Source organism: Ranitomeya imitator, chromosome 6 (genome assembly GCF_032444005.1).
Source record: "Ranitomeya imitator isolate aRanImi1 chromosome 6, aRanImi1.pri, whole genome shotgun sequence".
In the NCBI taxonomy this organism is placed as follows: Eukaryota; Metazoa; Chordata; class Amphibia; order Anura; family Dendrobatidae; genus Ranitomeya; species Ranitomeya imitator.
Window position 1 is genome coordinate 133,334,592 of NC_091287.1, and position 13,494 is coordinate 133,348,085.

General features: G+C 42.9%; 1 protein-coding gene across 2 annotated transcripts in view; it reads left to right on the top strand.

Moving 5' to 3' along the window:
• MYRIP (myosin VIIA and Rab interacting protein) overlaps window positions 1-13,494 on the top strand; it is an 897,248-nt gene that overhangs the window by 727,855 nt on the left and 155,899 nt on the right. For both annotated transcript variants that reach the window (XM_069730111.1, XM_069730110.1), the window contains exon 10: window positions 11,954-12,606. In XM_069730111.1, the coding sequence (XP_069586212.1) occupies window positions 11,954-12,606 (653 nt within the window). The remainder of the gene's footprint in view (window positions 1-11,953; window positions 12,607-13,494) is intronic.

Below are 13,494 nucleotides of genomic sequence, written 5' to 3' on the forward strand. Positions count from 1 at the left end.
ACATTGCCATAATGACCATAATTGCCTAGAGAATTTATTTAATAGGTGATTGGTATGAAACGTAAGTTGTAAAAATATAAAAGGAAAAGTCTAAAGAAAAGAATGTTTTTTTTTCAATATTTGCATTGCAAAAAACATATCCATATATGTGTGTGTGTGTGTGTGTTTGTGTGTGTATACTGGCAAAGTGGGAGATATGTTTCATGGAGGCTATTAGCGCCAGTGATTTAAAACCCAGAAGTTTTCTCCAGTACACTATGTGCTGAGAGGGATTAAACGGCCATATTAAGGGTGGGGTTTTTGTGGGCAACTATAGAGCGGGTGGAAGGTTGTCCACCTTATCTTCACCCCAGAGTGGGGTCTGGGGGTTAAAAAGTGGGTCTCCAGAGGCATTCAGTGTTCAGCAGGGCTGGAGAGTGGAACTCCAGCGTTTTGTGTCAAGAGGAGAAAAAACTGAACAATTGACTGGTTATTATCCTGAGCGTGCGGATCCCCGTAGATGCAGAGGCTGTATGCCATTTTTCTTTCTGTCTTCCCTGTTTTTGCCCGAAGGGCAGTGTTTAGTTTCACTTCATGCTGGTTTATGCCACATATCTAATAAACCAGCAGAAGATTTTAAAGAGACAGTGTACTTGTGTTTACCTCAGTGTGCAGCCGAGTGAGCCAATCTACAACAGTTGGTGCTAGAAGTGTGGGCAATTTCCCCAGGGAGCACATGTGACTGCTGTGGATAAAACCACATGTCCTGGGTGAAGGTGGCCATAAACCAGGAAGCGACATCAGACAACATAGAGGACCTGATTAAGCAACTTGTGAAAGCACAGCAGAAGACAAGTCATCTGCTTATGCAACACATGCAGCAGCTCAAGCAGCAGCTCCAACAACAGCAGCAGCAACAAGACCAGTTCTGATAACAGCAGCAGATTGAATTGCTCACAGAGGCCGTTTGTGGGAGATCGATAGTCCCTCCCCCAAGTCCATGTGACGACTCATACATCCGGAGAGCAGTAAGACGAGCGATGCAAAAGATGACCCCGGGGGATGATGTGGCAGACTTTTTGACTGCTTTTTGATCTATTAGTAGAGCGAGAGAAACTATTGCCAGACTAGTGGGCTGAGGTGCTGGGCCCCTATCTAACTGGCGAGTCCCAGAAGGCTTATTACGACCTGGCCTTACAAGATGCCCGCGAATATGTCAAACTAAAAACTGGGATACTGGCACGCTCAGGGGTGACTATGTATGTCCGAGTTAAAATGGTCCACTACTGTGTGTATTGCAGTGATAAACCCCTTCACTCCCAAATGTTTGATTTGCTGCATCTGATACAGAAGTGGTTGCAGCCGGAATGCTCCACCCCCGTCCAGTTGGTAGAGCAGATTGTAATGGACTGATTTATCCACTCCCTTCCAAGGCTGGTGCAGACCTGGGTTCCCCAGTGACATCCCCAAAATGTGGATGACCTGATTGTCCTAGTGGAAAGTTACTAAGTGGTCGAGAGGTCCCTAAGGAAAGCAGGTGGTGTTGCATTCCCATACTGGGGTACCCAGATGGAGCCCAAATCCCAAAAGAGGAGTAGTAGAGCCACCACTGGGGGTAGTCCGAGATCCCAAAGGGCCGCTGAGGGGTTGCCAAAGGCTGTAGGTAAAGACTTGCTCTGCTGGAGATGTCACAGTCCTGGTTATATAGCACAGTGTTCTATTCCCTACTAACAAATGGTCTGTAACATGGGGAGGTGCTGTTCGTACTATGCCTACCCCTCCTGCATTGTGTACTATCAGCCCGCTGAGGGTCCACAGGCATGTCCTGCAACAATAAATGGGGTACTGGTATCAGGACTTATGGAGTTTGGTGACCCTAGCAAGGGCCACACTCTCCCACCAGTTGATCCCCGGAAAACACATGGGCGTATGCTGTATTCACGGGAAATCCAAGGACTACCAAGTTGCCAGTGTCTATAAAAATTAACTGTGGGGCTAAGATACATGAGATTAGGGTGATTAAGGACTTGGTACACCCGGTGATAATAGGGCGGGACTTTAGCCGCCTGTACTGGGGTTTATGGTGGAAGGCAGGGATACCAAGTGACTCAGATAGGAGCCAGTTCAACAATGATGAAACCCCATTGTAGTTGGAGGTCGATGAGTTTCCCTTGTGTGTCCTGGCTGGTGAGCAGGGCGAGATGGTAACCAGTGAGACCGAGAATCCAAAACTGGGGGTTTCTGGGAGATATTTTGGGTTTGCTTGAATGCAGGATTTTATTCCAAAAAGGATTTCACAATGTGACTGTTATAAATGGGGTGGCTCAAGAGACGGGGGCTGACACCAGGTTTTCACATTTTGCTATAAATGAGGATCTGCTTTATTGGGTCACTAAACAGAGAGAGGAAGTGGTAGAGCAGTTGTTAGAACCAGGTCCATATAGGCATAGGGTACTTGACCTGGCACAATCTCATGTCTTGGGTGGGCATCTGGGAGTAGACAAATCTCAAGAATGGGTCTTTCAGAGGTTCTACTGGCCAGGGTGTCACAGAGAGATTGTTAACTACTGCTGATCCTGCCCTATTTGTCAGCTAACTGCTCCCGTATCCCACTTCCAAAGTCCTCTAGTCCCATTGCTCATTATAGAGTTCCCATTTGACCGGATTGTGATTGACCTTTAGGCCCCTAGTTAAGTCCTCCAGGAGGCACCAGTACATCCTTGTAGTAATGGACTATGCAATTTGGTACCCGGAAGTGGTACCCTGAGAAACTCCTCCGTTGGAAGCGTAGCCAAGAGTTAGACCATATTTTCTCCTGGACGGGCCTGCCAAAGGAGATCCTGATGGACCAAAGAACTCTGTTTATGTCCAATGTGATGAGGGAATTGTATAAGACTCTCCAGATTCCGGACATCCACAGACGGACAACCTGGTGGAGAGGTTCAACAAGACCTTGAAATCCATTCTAAGGCTGGGTTCACATTGCGTTCATCTCGTACGTTAGATGGACTACGTTACACCGCGGCATAACGCGGTGTAACATAGTCCATTAATGCAGCCATTGAATACAATCTCGGACGCATTGCCATCACATGTCGCATGTGCCGTCATTGAGTGACGGACCCCGAGACGCGGGCTGCAGCATTTCCGGGTCCGTCACCGCTTTCGCAGATAGAGCTAGCAGATGCTCTATCTGCACTAGCGTGTTGCCATACCGGCACTTGCGTTTACAGCGGCCCGTTAATGTATGTGTTGAACGGGCTGCTGTAAACACAATGTGAACCTAGCCTTAAGAAGGTTGTGGAAAAGGATAACAAAGACTGGGATTGCCTACTGCCGTATGCCGTACCTGTTGTTCTTTATCATGGAAGTCCCACAAGCCTCCACGGGGATCTCGCCTTTCGAGCTAATATACGGAAGGCACCATCGTGGACTTCTGTATATTGCAAAGGTGACCTAGGAAGCAGAGGTTACACCCCATCAGAGCATGATTGACCGTGTGGCCCAGATGCAGAATCAGATCGCAAAGGTGATGCTGATTGTGAAGGATAGCCTCCTTCAAGCACAAGAGGCCCAGGCAAGAGTCTACAATAGGGCAGCGAGACTAAGACAGATTAGCATAAGAGACTGGGTGTTGGTGTTGATCCCCACAGTGGAAAGTAAGTTCCTGGCCAAGTGAAAAGAGCCATACGAGATGGTTGAAAAGTTGAGTGATGTCAACTACAAGGTCCAACAACTAGGGAGAAGAAAGCCATACCAGGTCTACCACGTTAGCCTGCTCAAACCATGGTGAGACAGGGAACTGGTGGAAGCTGCGTGCCTGCGGGTCAGGAATGTCACAGTGGCAGAGACACTGTCACTGTCCCAGAAGCAACAGTGCCGGGAGTTGTTTCAGCTGAATTAGGACCTGTTTTCGGAATTGCAAGGTTGTACGCAGATCATGGAGCATTAAATCCTGATAAACCTCATGTGAGAGTGAACCAAAAGTCATATCGGATTCCCGAAGTCCACTGTGAGGTGATCTCCAAGGAGGTGAGAAGAATGTTGAGCCTGGGTGACATTAAAGCGTCAAAGAGTAGCTGGCCAAGCCACATTGTCTTGTGCCACAGCCGAACAGGGCTTGGTGTCTTTGTAATGACTACAGGAAGCTAAGCGAGGTGTCCAAGTTCGACTCATATCTGATGCCCCGGGTCAAAGAGTTCATTGACAGGCTAGAGTCAGCCAGACATATCACCACCTTGGACCTAAGTTCCAAAGAGAAGACAGCCTTCTCTACAGGATGCTGTTCAGTCTGCAGGGAGCCCCAGCAACCTTCCAGAGGGCCATGGCCCGGATCCTATCCTCTCATAAAAAGTATTCCACCACTCATCTAGACGACATTGTGATCTTTAGTCTGGATTGGCGTAGTCACCTGCAGACATTCCAAGCAGTACTGGATGCAGGCAGGATTTACCATAACCCAAAGAAGCGTGCCGTGGGTAAGTAAGAGGCAAAATATTTGAATTACGTCATCGAGAGCGGCGAAATAAAGCTGCACGTAAATAAGGTGGAGGTAACCAACAATTGCCCTCAACCGGTCTCCAAGAAGCAAGTTTTGTCCTTTCTGGGAATTGTAGGATAGTATCATCAATTTATACCAAATTGCATCATGATAGCCACGCCTTTGGCTGATCTTCTTAAGAGTACAAAGACATTGATGGCCATGTGGTCCACTGAAGCGGAGATGGCATTCCAGGAGTTGAAGCTTGCCCTATGCAAACAGCTGGTCTTGGTCACACCTGACTTCACAAAGGAGTTTGTGGTCCAGATGGATGCCTCCAAGGTCAGGTTGGGACTGTGTTGTCCACGGTAGTAGATGGTGATGAACATCCAGTTCTACACCTGAGTAGGAAACTCTCCTCCTGTGAAAAGAACTATGCTATAGTAAAAAAAGAGTGCTTGGCCATCAAATGGGCAATTAATCTGTTAGGCCAGAAAGTCAGGAAAATGTCAGACTATATGCTCCTAAGATGCATGAGGGAATGAAACAAGAAGAATGCCTGGGTGACTAAGTGGTTTCTGGCGCTTCAGGTTCAGCTTCCATGTCGAGCATAAGCTAGAGAAGCTACAGTTAGGGCCAGAAATATTTGGACAGTGACACAAGTTTTGTTATTTTAGCTGTTTACAAAAACATGTTCAGAAATACAATTATATATATAATATGGGCTGAAAGTGCACACTCCCAGCTGCAATATGATAGTTTCCACATCCAAATCGGAGAAAGGGTTTAGGAATCATAGCTCTGTAATGCATAGCGTCCTCTTTTTCAAGGGACCAAAAGTAATTGGACAATGGACTCTAAGGGCTGCAATTAACTCTGAAGGCGTCTCCCTCGTTAACCTGTAATCAATGAAGTAGTTAAAAGGTCAGGGGTGGATTCCAGGTGTGTGGTTTTGCATTTGGAAGCTGTTGCTGTGAGCAGACAACATGTGGTCAAAGGAACTCTCAATTGAGGTGAAGCAGAACATCCTGAGGCTGAAAAAAAAGAAAAAATCCATCAGAGAGATAGCAGACATGCTTGGAGTAGCAAAATCAACAGTTGGGTACATTCTGAGAAAAAAGGAATTGACTGGTGAGCTTGGGAACTCAAAAAGGCCTGGGCGTCCACGGATGACAACAGTGGTGGATGATCGCCGCATACTTAATTTGGTGAAGAAGAACCCGTTCACAACATCAACTGAAGTCCAGAACACTCTCAGTGAAGTAGGTGTATCTGTCTCTAAGTCAACAGTAAATACAAAGGGTTCACAACTAGATGCAAACCATTCATCAATACCAAAAATAGACAGGCCAGAGTTAAATTTGCAGAAAAACACCTCAAGAAGCCAGCTCAGTTCTGGAAAAGTATTCTATGGACAGATGAGACAAAGATCAACCTGTACCAGAATGATGGGAAGAAAAAAGTTTGGAGAAGAAAGGGAACGGCACATGATCCAAGGCACACCACATCCTCTGTAAAACATGGTGGAGGCAACGTGATGGCATGGGCATGCATGGCTTTCAATGGCACTGGGTCACTTGTGTTTATTGATGACATAAGAGCAGACAAGAGTAGCCGGATGAATTCTGAAGTGTACCGGGATATACTTTCAGCCCAGATTCAGCCAAATGCTGCAAAGTTGATTGGACGGCGCTTCATAGTACAGATGGACAATACATACATAGTAACATAGTAACATAGTTAGTAAGGCCGAAAAAAGACATTTGTCCATCCAGTTCAGCCTATATTCCATCATAATAAATCCCCAGATCGACGTCCTTCTACAGAACCTAATAATTGTATGATACAATATTGTTCTGCTCCAGGAAGACATCCAGGCCTCTCTTGAACCCCTCGACTGAGTTCGCCATCACCACCTCCTCAGGCAAGCAATTCCAGATTCTCACTGCCCTAACAGTAAAAAAATCCTCTTCTATGTTGGTGGAAAAACCTTCTCTCCTCCAGATGCAAAGAATGCCCCCTTGTGCCCGTCACCTTCCTTGGTATAAACAGATCCTCAGCGAGATATTTGTATTGTCCCCTTATATACTTATACATGGTTATTAGATCGCCCCTCAGTCGTCTTTTTTCTAGACTAAATAATCCTAATTTCGCTAATCTATCTGGGTATTGTAGTTCTCCCATCCCCTTTATTAATTTTGTTGCCCTCCTTTGTACTCTCTCTAGTTCCATTATATCCTTCCTGAGCACCGGTGCCCAAAACTGGACACAGTACTCCATGTGCGGTCTAACTAGGGATTTGTACAGAGGCAGTATAATGCTCTCATCATGTGTATCCAGACCTCTTTTAATGCACCCCATGATCCTGTTTGCCTTGGCAGCTGCTGCCTGGCACTGGCTGCTCCAGGTAAGTTTATCATTAACTAGGTTCCCCAAGTCCTTCTCCCTGTCAGATTTACCCAGTGGTTTCCCGTTCAGTGTGTAATGGTGATATTGATTCCTTCTTCCCATGTGTATAACCTTACATTTATCATTGTTAAACCTCATCTGCCACCTTTCAGCCCAAGTTTCCATCTTATCCAGATCCATCCGTAGCAGAATACTATCTTCTCTTGTATTAACTGCTTTACATAGTTTTGTATCATCTGCAAATATCGATATTTTACTGTGTAAACCTTCTACCAGATCATTAATGAATATGTTGAAGAGAACAGGTCCCAGTACCGACCTCTGCGGTACCACACTGGTCACAGCGACCCAGTTAGAGACTATACCATTTATAACCACCCTCTGCTTTCTATCACTAAGCCAGTTACTAACCCATTTACACACATTTTCCCCCAGACCAAGCATTCTCATTTTGTGTACCAACCTCTTGTGCGGCACGGTATCAAACGCTTTGGAAAAATCGAGATATACCACGTCCCATGACTCACCGTGGTCCAGCCTATAGCTTACCTCTTCATAAAAACTGATTAGATTGGTTTGACAGGAGCGATTTCTCATAAACCCATGCTGACATGGAGTTAAACAGTTATTCTCATTGAGATAATCCAGAATAACATCCCTCAGAAACCCTTCAAATATTTTACCAACAATAGAGGTTAGACTTACTGGCCTATAATTTCCAGGTTCACTTTTAGAGCCCTTTTTGAATATTGGCACCACATTTGCTATGCGCCAATCCTGCGGAACAGACCCTGTCACTATAGAGTCCCTAAAAATAAGAAATAATGGTTTATCTATTACATTACTTAGTTCTCTTAGTACTCGTGGGTGTATGCCATCCGGACCGGGAGATTTATCTATTTTAATCTTATTTAGCCGGTTTCGCACCTCTTCTTGGGTTAGATTGGTGACCCTTAATATAGGGTTTTCATTGTTTCTTGGGATTTCACCTAGCATTTCATTTTCCACCGTGAATACCGTGGAGAAGAAGGTGTTTAATATGTTAGCTTTTTCCTCGTCATCTACAACCATTCTTTCCTCACTATTTTTTAAGGGGCCTACATTTTCAGTTTTTATTCTTTTACCATTGATATAGTTGAAGAACAGTTTGGGATTAGTTTTACTCTCCTTAGCAATGTGCTTCTCTGTTTCCTTTTTGGCAGCTTTAATTAGTTTTTTAGATAAAGTATTTTTCCCCCTATAGTTTTTTAGAGCTTCAATGGTGCCATCCTGCTTTAGTAGTGCAAATGCTTTCTTTTTACTGTTAATTGCCTGTCTTACTTCTTTGTTTAGCCACATTGGGTTTTTCCTATTTCTAGTCCTTTTATTCCCACAAGGTATAAACCGCTTACACTGCCTATTTAGGATGTTCTTAAACATTTCCCATTTATTATCTGTATTCTTATTTCTGAGGATATTGTCCCAGTCTACCAGATTAAGGGCATCTCTAAGCTGGTCAAACTTTGCCTTCCTAAAGTTCAGTGTTTTTGTGACTCCCTGACAAGTCCCCCTAGTGAAAGACAGGTGAAACTGTACAATATTGTGGTCGCTATTTCCTAGATGCCCGACCACCTGCAGATTTGTTATTCTGTCAGGTCTATTAGATAGTATTAGGACAATGACCCCAAGCATACAGCCAAAGCTACCCAGGAGTTCATGAGTGCCAAAAAGTGGCACATTCTGCAATGGCCAAGTCAATCTCCAGATCTAAACCCAATTGAGCATGCATTTCACTTGCTCAAATCCAGACTTAAGACGGAAAGACCCACAAACAAGCAAGACCTGAAGGCTGCGGCTGTAAAGGCCTGGCAAAGCATTAAGAAGGAGGAAACCCAGCGTTTGGTGATGTCCATGGGTTCCAGACTTAAGGCAGTGATTGCCTCCAAAGGATTTGCAACAAAATATTGAAAATAAAAATATTTTGTTTGGGTTATGTTTATTTGTCCAATTACTTTTGACCTCCTAAAATGTGGAGTGTTTGTAAAGAAATGTGTACAATTCCTACATTTTCTATCAGATATTTTTGTTCAACCCTTCAAATTAAACGCTACAATCTGCACTTGAATTCTGTTGTAGAGGTTTCATTTCAAATCCAATGTGGTGGCATGCAGAGCCCAACTCGCGAAAATTGTGTCACTGTCCAAATATTTCTGGCCCTAACTGTACATGGTAAAACAGAGACACTATCCAGACTTCCCTGCTTAGTGAGTGGAGGTGCCAAAAATCCCCGGCTTGGGCAGGGGTGGGGGTATGTGACAAAGTCACAGGCAAAGTGCTGGAGGGGAGATATGTTTTACTGAGGCTATTAGCTTCAATGATTTACAACCCAGAAGTTTTCTCCAGCACACTATGTGTTGAGAGGGGTTAAACAGCTATTTTAAGAGCTGGGTTTTTGTGCACAACCATAGAGTGGGTGGTAGGTTATCCACTTTATCTCCAAACTACAGTGTGGTCTGGGAGTTAAATAGTCGGCCTCCAGACACATTCAGTGTTCAAAGAGGAACTCCAGCGTTTTGTGTCCTGAGGAGAAAAAACTGAACCAGTGAGTGGTTATTATCCTGAGTAGGCAGATCCCCACAGATGCAGAGACTCTATACCATTTTGTTTTGTTTTCCTGTGTTTGCTTGAAGGGTTGTGTTTATTTTCACTTTACATTGGTTTATGCCGCATTTCTAATAAACTAACAAGGCTGCAGTGCTAACCACTGAGCCGTGAAATAACTATTAAACTTGTCACCAATTTTCTAAGTAAGTATATTCAAAGGGCCAATTTCACTTCAAATAGCTATTATTTTTCACTTAGTGGCAGGATTGCTTTCTAATTAATGGTTGATTTCAGCTGGTATCATGACTTTCAATGGATTTTTGCTCTTCTCTTACTTGATGTGTTTAATACTTTTTCCCTTTGTCATTTCTCATTATTACACATAGCTTAGTTTATGGAATCTATGGTTTGAGTTATTTGCCTGTGTGGATTGGATGGGTTTTGACCAACATCTGGTGAGAATTTCATGTCAATAGCACCTTTAAAAATATATTTACTTAGAAAGTTTGTGACATGTTCAATACTTATTTCACCCATTGAGTATACATATACATATACATACAGTATGTTTGTGTGTGTTTTGCAATACAAATAGTGAAACAACATTTAGATTATATATATACAGTACAGACCAAAAGTTTGGACACACCTTCTCATTTCAAAGCAAAAGGTGGCTACTTTGAAGAACCTAGAATATAAGACATAATTTCAGTTGTTTCACACTTTTTTGCTAAGTATATAATTCCACATGTGTTAATTCATAGTTTTGATGCCTTCAGTGTGAATGTAAAATTTTCATAGTCATGAAAATACAGAAAAATCTTGAAATGAAAAGGTGTGTCCAAACTTTTGGTCTGTACTGTATATATATATATTACAGTAAGCAATTACAGTACAGTTACTTTTATGTAACCCAGAGCAGAGTTTTCCCTCCTTCATAAAACAAGGACTCACACAGCCTCAAAGGAAGTTGAAGGAAAAAAAAGTTTAAAAAATGGCTGCTTCAAAGATGAGAGGACAAAAACTTGTCAGTAAAGGGTTAAAGTGGTCATATACATTAGATACAGGTAGGTTGATAGTTGAACGACCATTGATCGTCTGACAATCAATCATTTTGCTGCCACGGCCATACAAATTTCCATTCACATTCCATACTGCTCAGATTGTTGGCTGGTCCTGCCAATCGCTGAGCTCTGCTGTCTATGTGTATTTTCATTGCTGAAGGCTTGACTAGAGTAGATGGGTGCTTGCTTTACATGTCCCTTCATTCTAACGTCTGGTCGGAGTAAAGCTGCCAGGAGAAAATAAAGATAGTAATTCCCTGTTGTGGTGATCCCATCAGTGGCACCAACACCAATCTAACAGTTACCATCCATCCAGTGGGTAATTGATAACTTGTTTAAGCTCGACTACCACTTGAAGAGCATTGGGGTCCTATCCAAGTATGGGTTTGCAAATTACCAACAAACTAAATAATTAGTTATAAACAGAACATCAGCCAAAAATTGTATATACTATCCACATAGAAAATGGCGACTCAAAATCATAATCGAATTACAAAGGAGAACCAAGAGTCAAATAAACTGCCAAAAAATTATATAACCAATAAAAATACTATTTATTGAAAAATGTACTAAAATTCGTACCACATATGCAATTACAAGTGATAAATCCGTGAGTACATAAACACAACAGATCCTGGATCGGATCACCATCAGGTATGCAGCGTACAACCAATGTGCTCCACTAGTAAATATAACTCGGCTGGCAAGCCGCGGCATAATGACTGTCCATTATAGTTCATGTATAAATTGACAATAGTATATGGCAACAGTCAGAACGGCACGCCGGTCAGACATAGATTCATAACAATGCACATTAAAGTAAGTTACAAGGATTTATTTACCCATAGTTGGTGTGGTGAATCTCTTCCTGGTCCGTTGTGAGCTACCCCAACGCGCGTTTCGCGTCTAGTGATGACCGCTCACGCCCCCTGACTGTTGCCATATACTATTGTCAATTTATACATGAACTATAATGGACAGTCATTATGCCGCGGCTTGCCAGCCGAGTTATATTTACTAGTGGAGCACATTGGTTGTACGCTGCATACCTGATGGTGATCCGATCCAGGATCTGTTGTGTTTATGTACTCACGGATTTATCACTTGTAATTGCATATGTGGTACGAATTTTAGTACATTTTTCAATAAATAGTATTTTTATTGGTTATATAATTTTTTGGCAGTTTATTTGACTCTTGGTTCTCCTTTGTAATTCGAAACTAAATAATTAGGTTGATGACATAAGTTTATATCACATGTTAACTATCAATCTATGCATTGCTAAACTAATCAGCAGCCGATTCAGGATTGATAGAAGGTTTAGAGTACATTTGTGGGTTTGGGTTCATGGGCAACATTCTATTGTGTATTGGATTCTTGAACAACGATATGAGTTACGTGATCTTCTTCAAAATATGTGTAATTGTTTTCTTCCAAGGTCCATCTCCAGTTCTGCAGAGTTCTGATGGAAACTGGGTAGCCCTACAAAGTATAACGTTGCCTCCACCAAGAATGCTTGCCCAACCAAAGAGCCAAGTCTTCAAATCCTTAGAGAATGAGTCTACCGTTGTCTCAGCTTATGACGAGATGGGCTCTGACAGTGACGAGGAGGTTGATTGGAACTTGGCACTCAATGCATATCGGCGAAGAACAAGAGAAATGTCTGATGATTCCTGCTACACGGACTCCCAGTATAACACAGAGTGGGCATGTGGCAATGATTATTATCAGCCTGTAACATCCCCATCATCCGGACTGTTTACAAACACCGAGACTGTGTATTCCGACTCCGAAACCTCTTCTGTTAACTCCCTAAAAGAGAGTCGGCCGTCTGCCAAATCTCTATGGCCAAACAGAAAGAGTGCCTGTGAGCAGATGCATAAGGACCACGTCTATGGAAAGATGGATATCAATTTCAACCCACAGTCTATTAGTATGGAGTACTCAGACAGCAGCGAAGCAGAAAAAAGCCATGCAGATATTGAGAAACGGTCAAGGAGATGGAGGAAGAGCAAAGTATCCCTGGAGGAGGCGGGAGAGGGGAGCAATACAGTAGTGAAAGTGCAGAAAAGGACTATGGACACAAATAAGGTTGGTTTAGAAATGACGCAAGTCATCAATTTTTATCTGGAATTCTTTTTCTGTATGTAATTGACCTGAATAATGACAGAGATGGCAGACATTGGGCAGTCCTATGCAAGCACCATAATAAGGTGAGAGTTATAAAACCTTACCATAAATCATACAGCTCACACAAATAATTATTGTTTAAGCTATATTAATAACAGTATGTAGAAAACGTAGTGTGGAAAATATCTCAATCAAACTTGCATTAGTTTAATCAAGGTAAATGTTTTATCTAAAGCCATTGAATAGTGTGATGCCTCTTTGTCACCACCAGGTGGCAATCATGCACTAATTCTTGAACTGAATATACAGAAAGATATCAGATTAATGAAGGTTGATAGTCTAGTAACTGATTGTTGTACTGACGCAGCACTACACATTTTATTCCATATTGGGCATTAGATTCACCTGGCCATACAGGTTCGATGACTCCTGGTGACGAATAATTAGTCTTTCAGCAGCAGATTGTCAGATTGTTTGTTCATGGATGACCGATCCTTCTTTGAATGAAAGATTTTTCATCTGATTTCCAGCAGAAAAAAAAAAATATAGCTGACGTAGGTTGTTTTATAGATTACAAAATCTATACTGACCTTCATGACTGGTACCACCTCTCCGCTCTCCCCCTGTGTTCTTTGCCAATCTCTTGACAATTTAAAGGGCCCAGATCAGCTAATCAGAGGCAATGATCATCCACAGCTTTCACTTTTCCATCCAAATGGAAGAAACACAGTTCTTCTGCTCTGACAGAATTGTGAAGGCTGCAGCTGATCAGTGGCCACTGATTGACTGCAGCGGTCAAAAGAAAATGTCAAAAGACTGGGGGGGCACATATCTGAGAGCGGAGGAGCA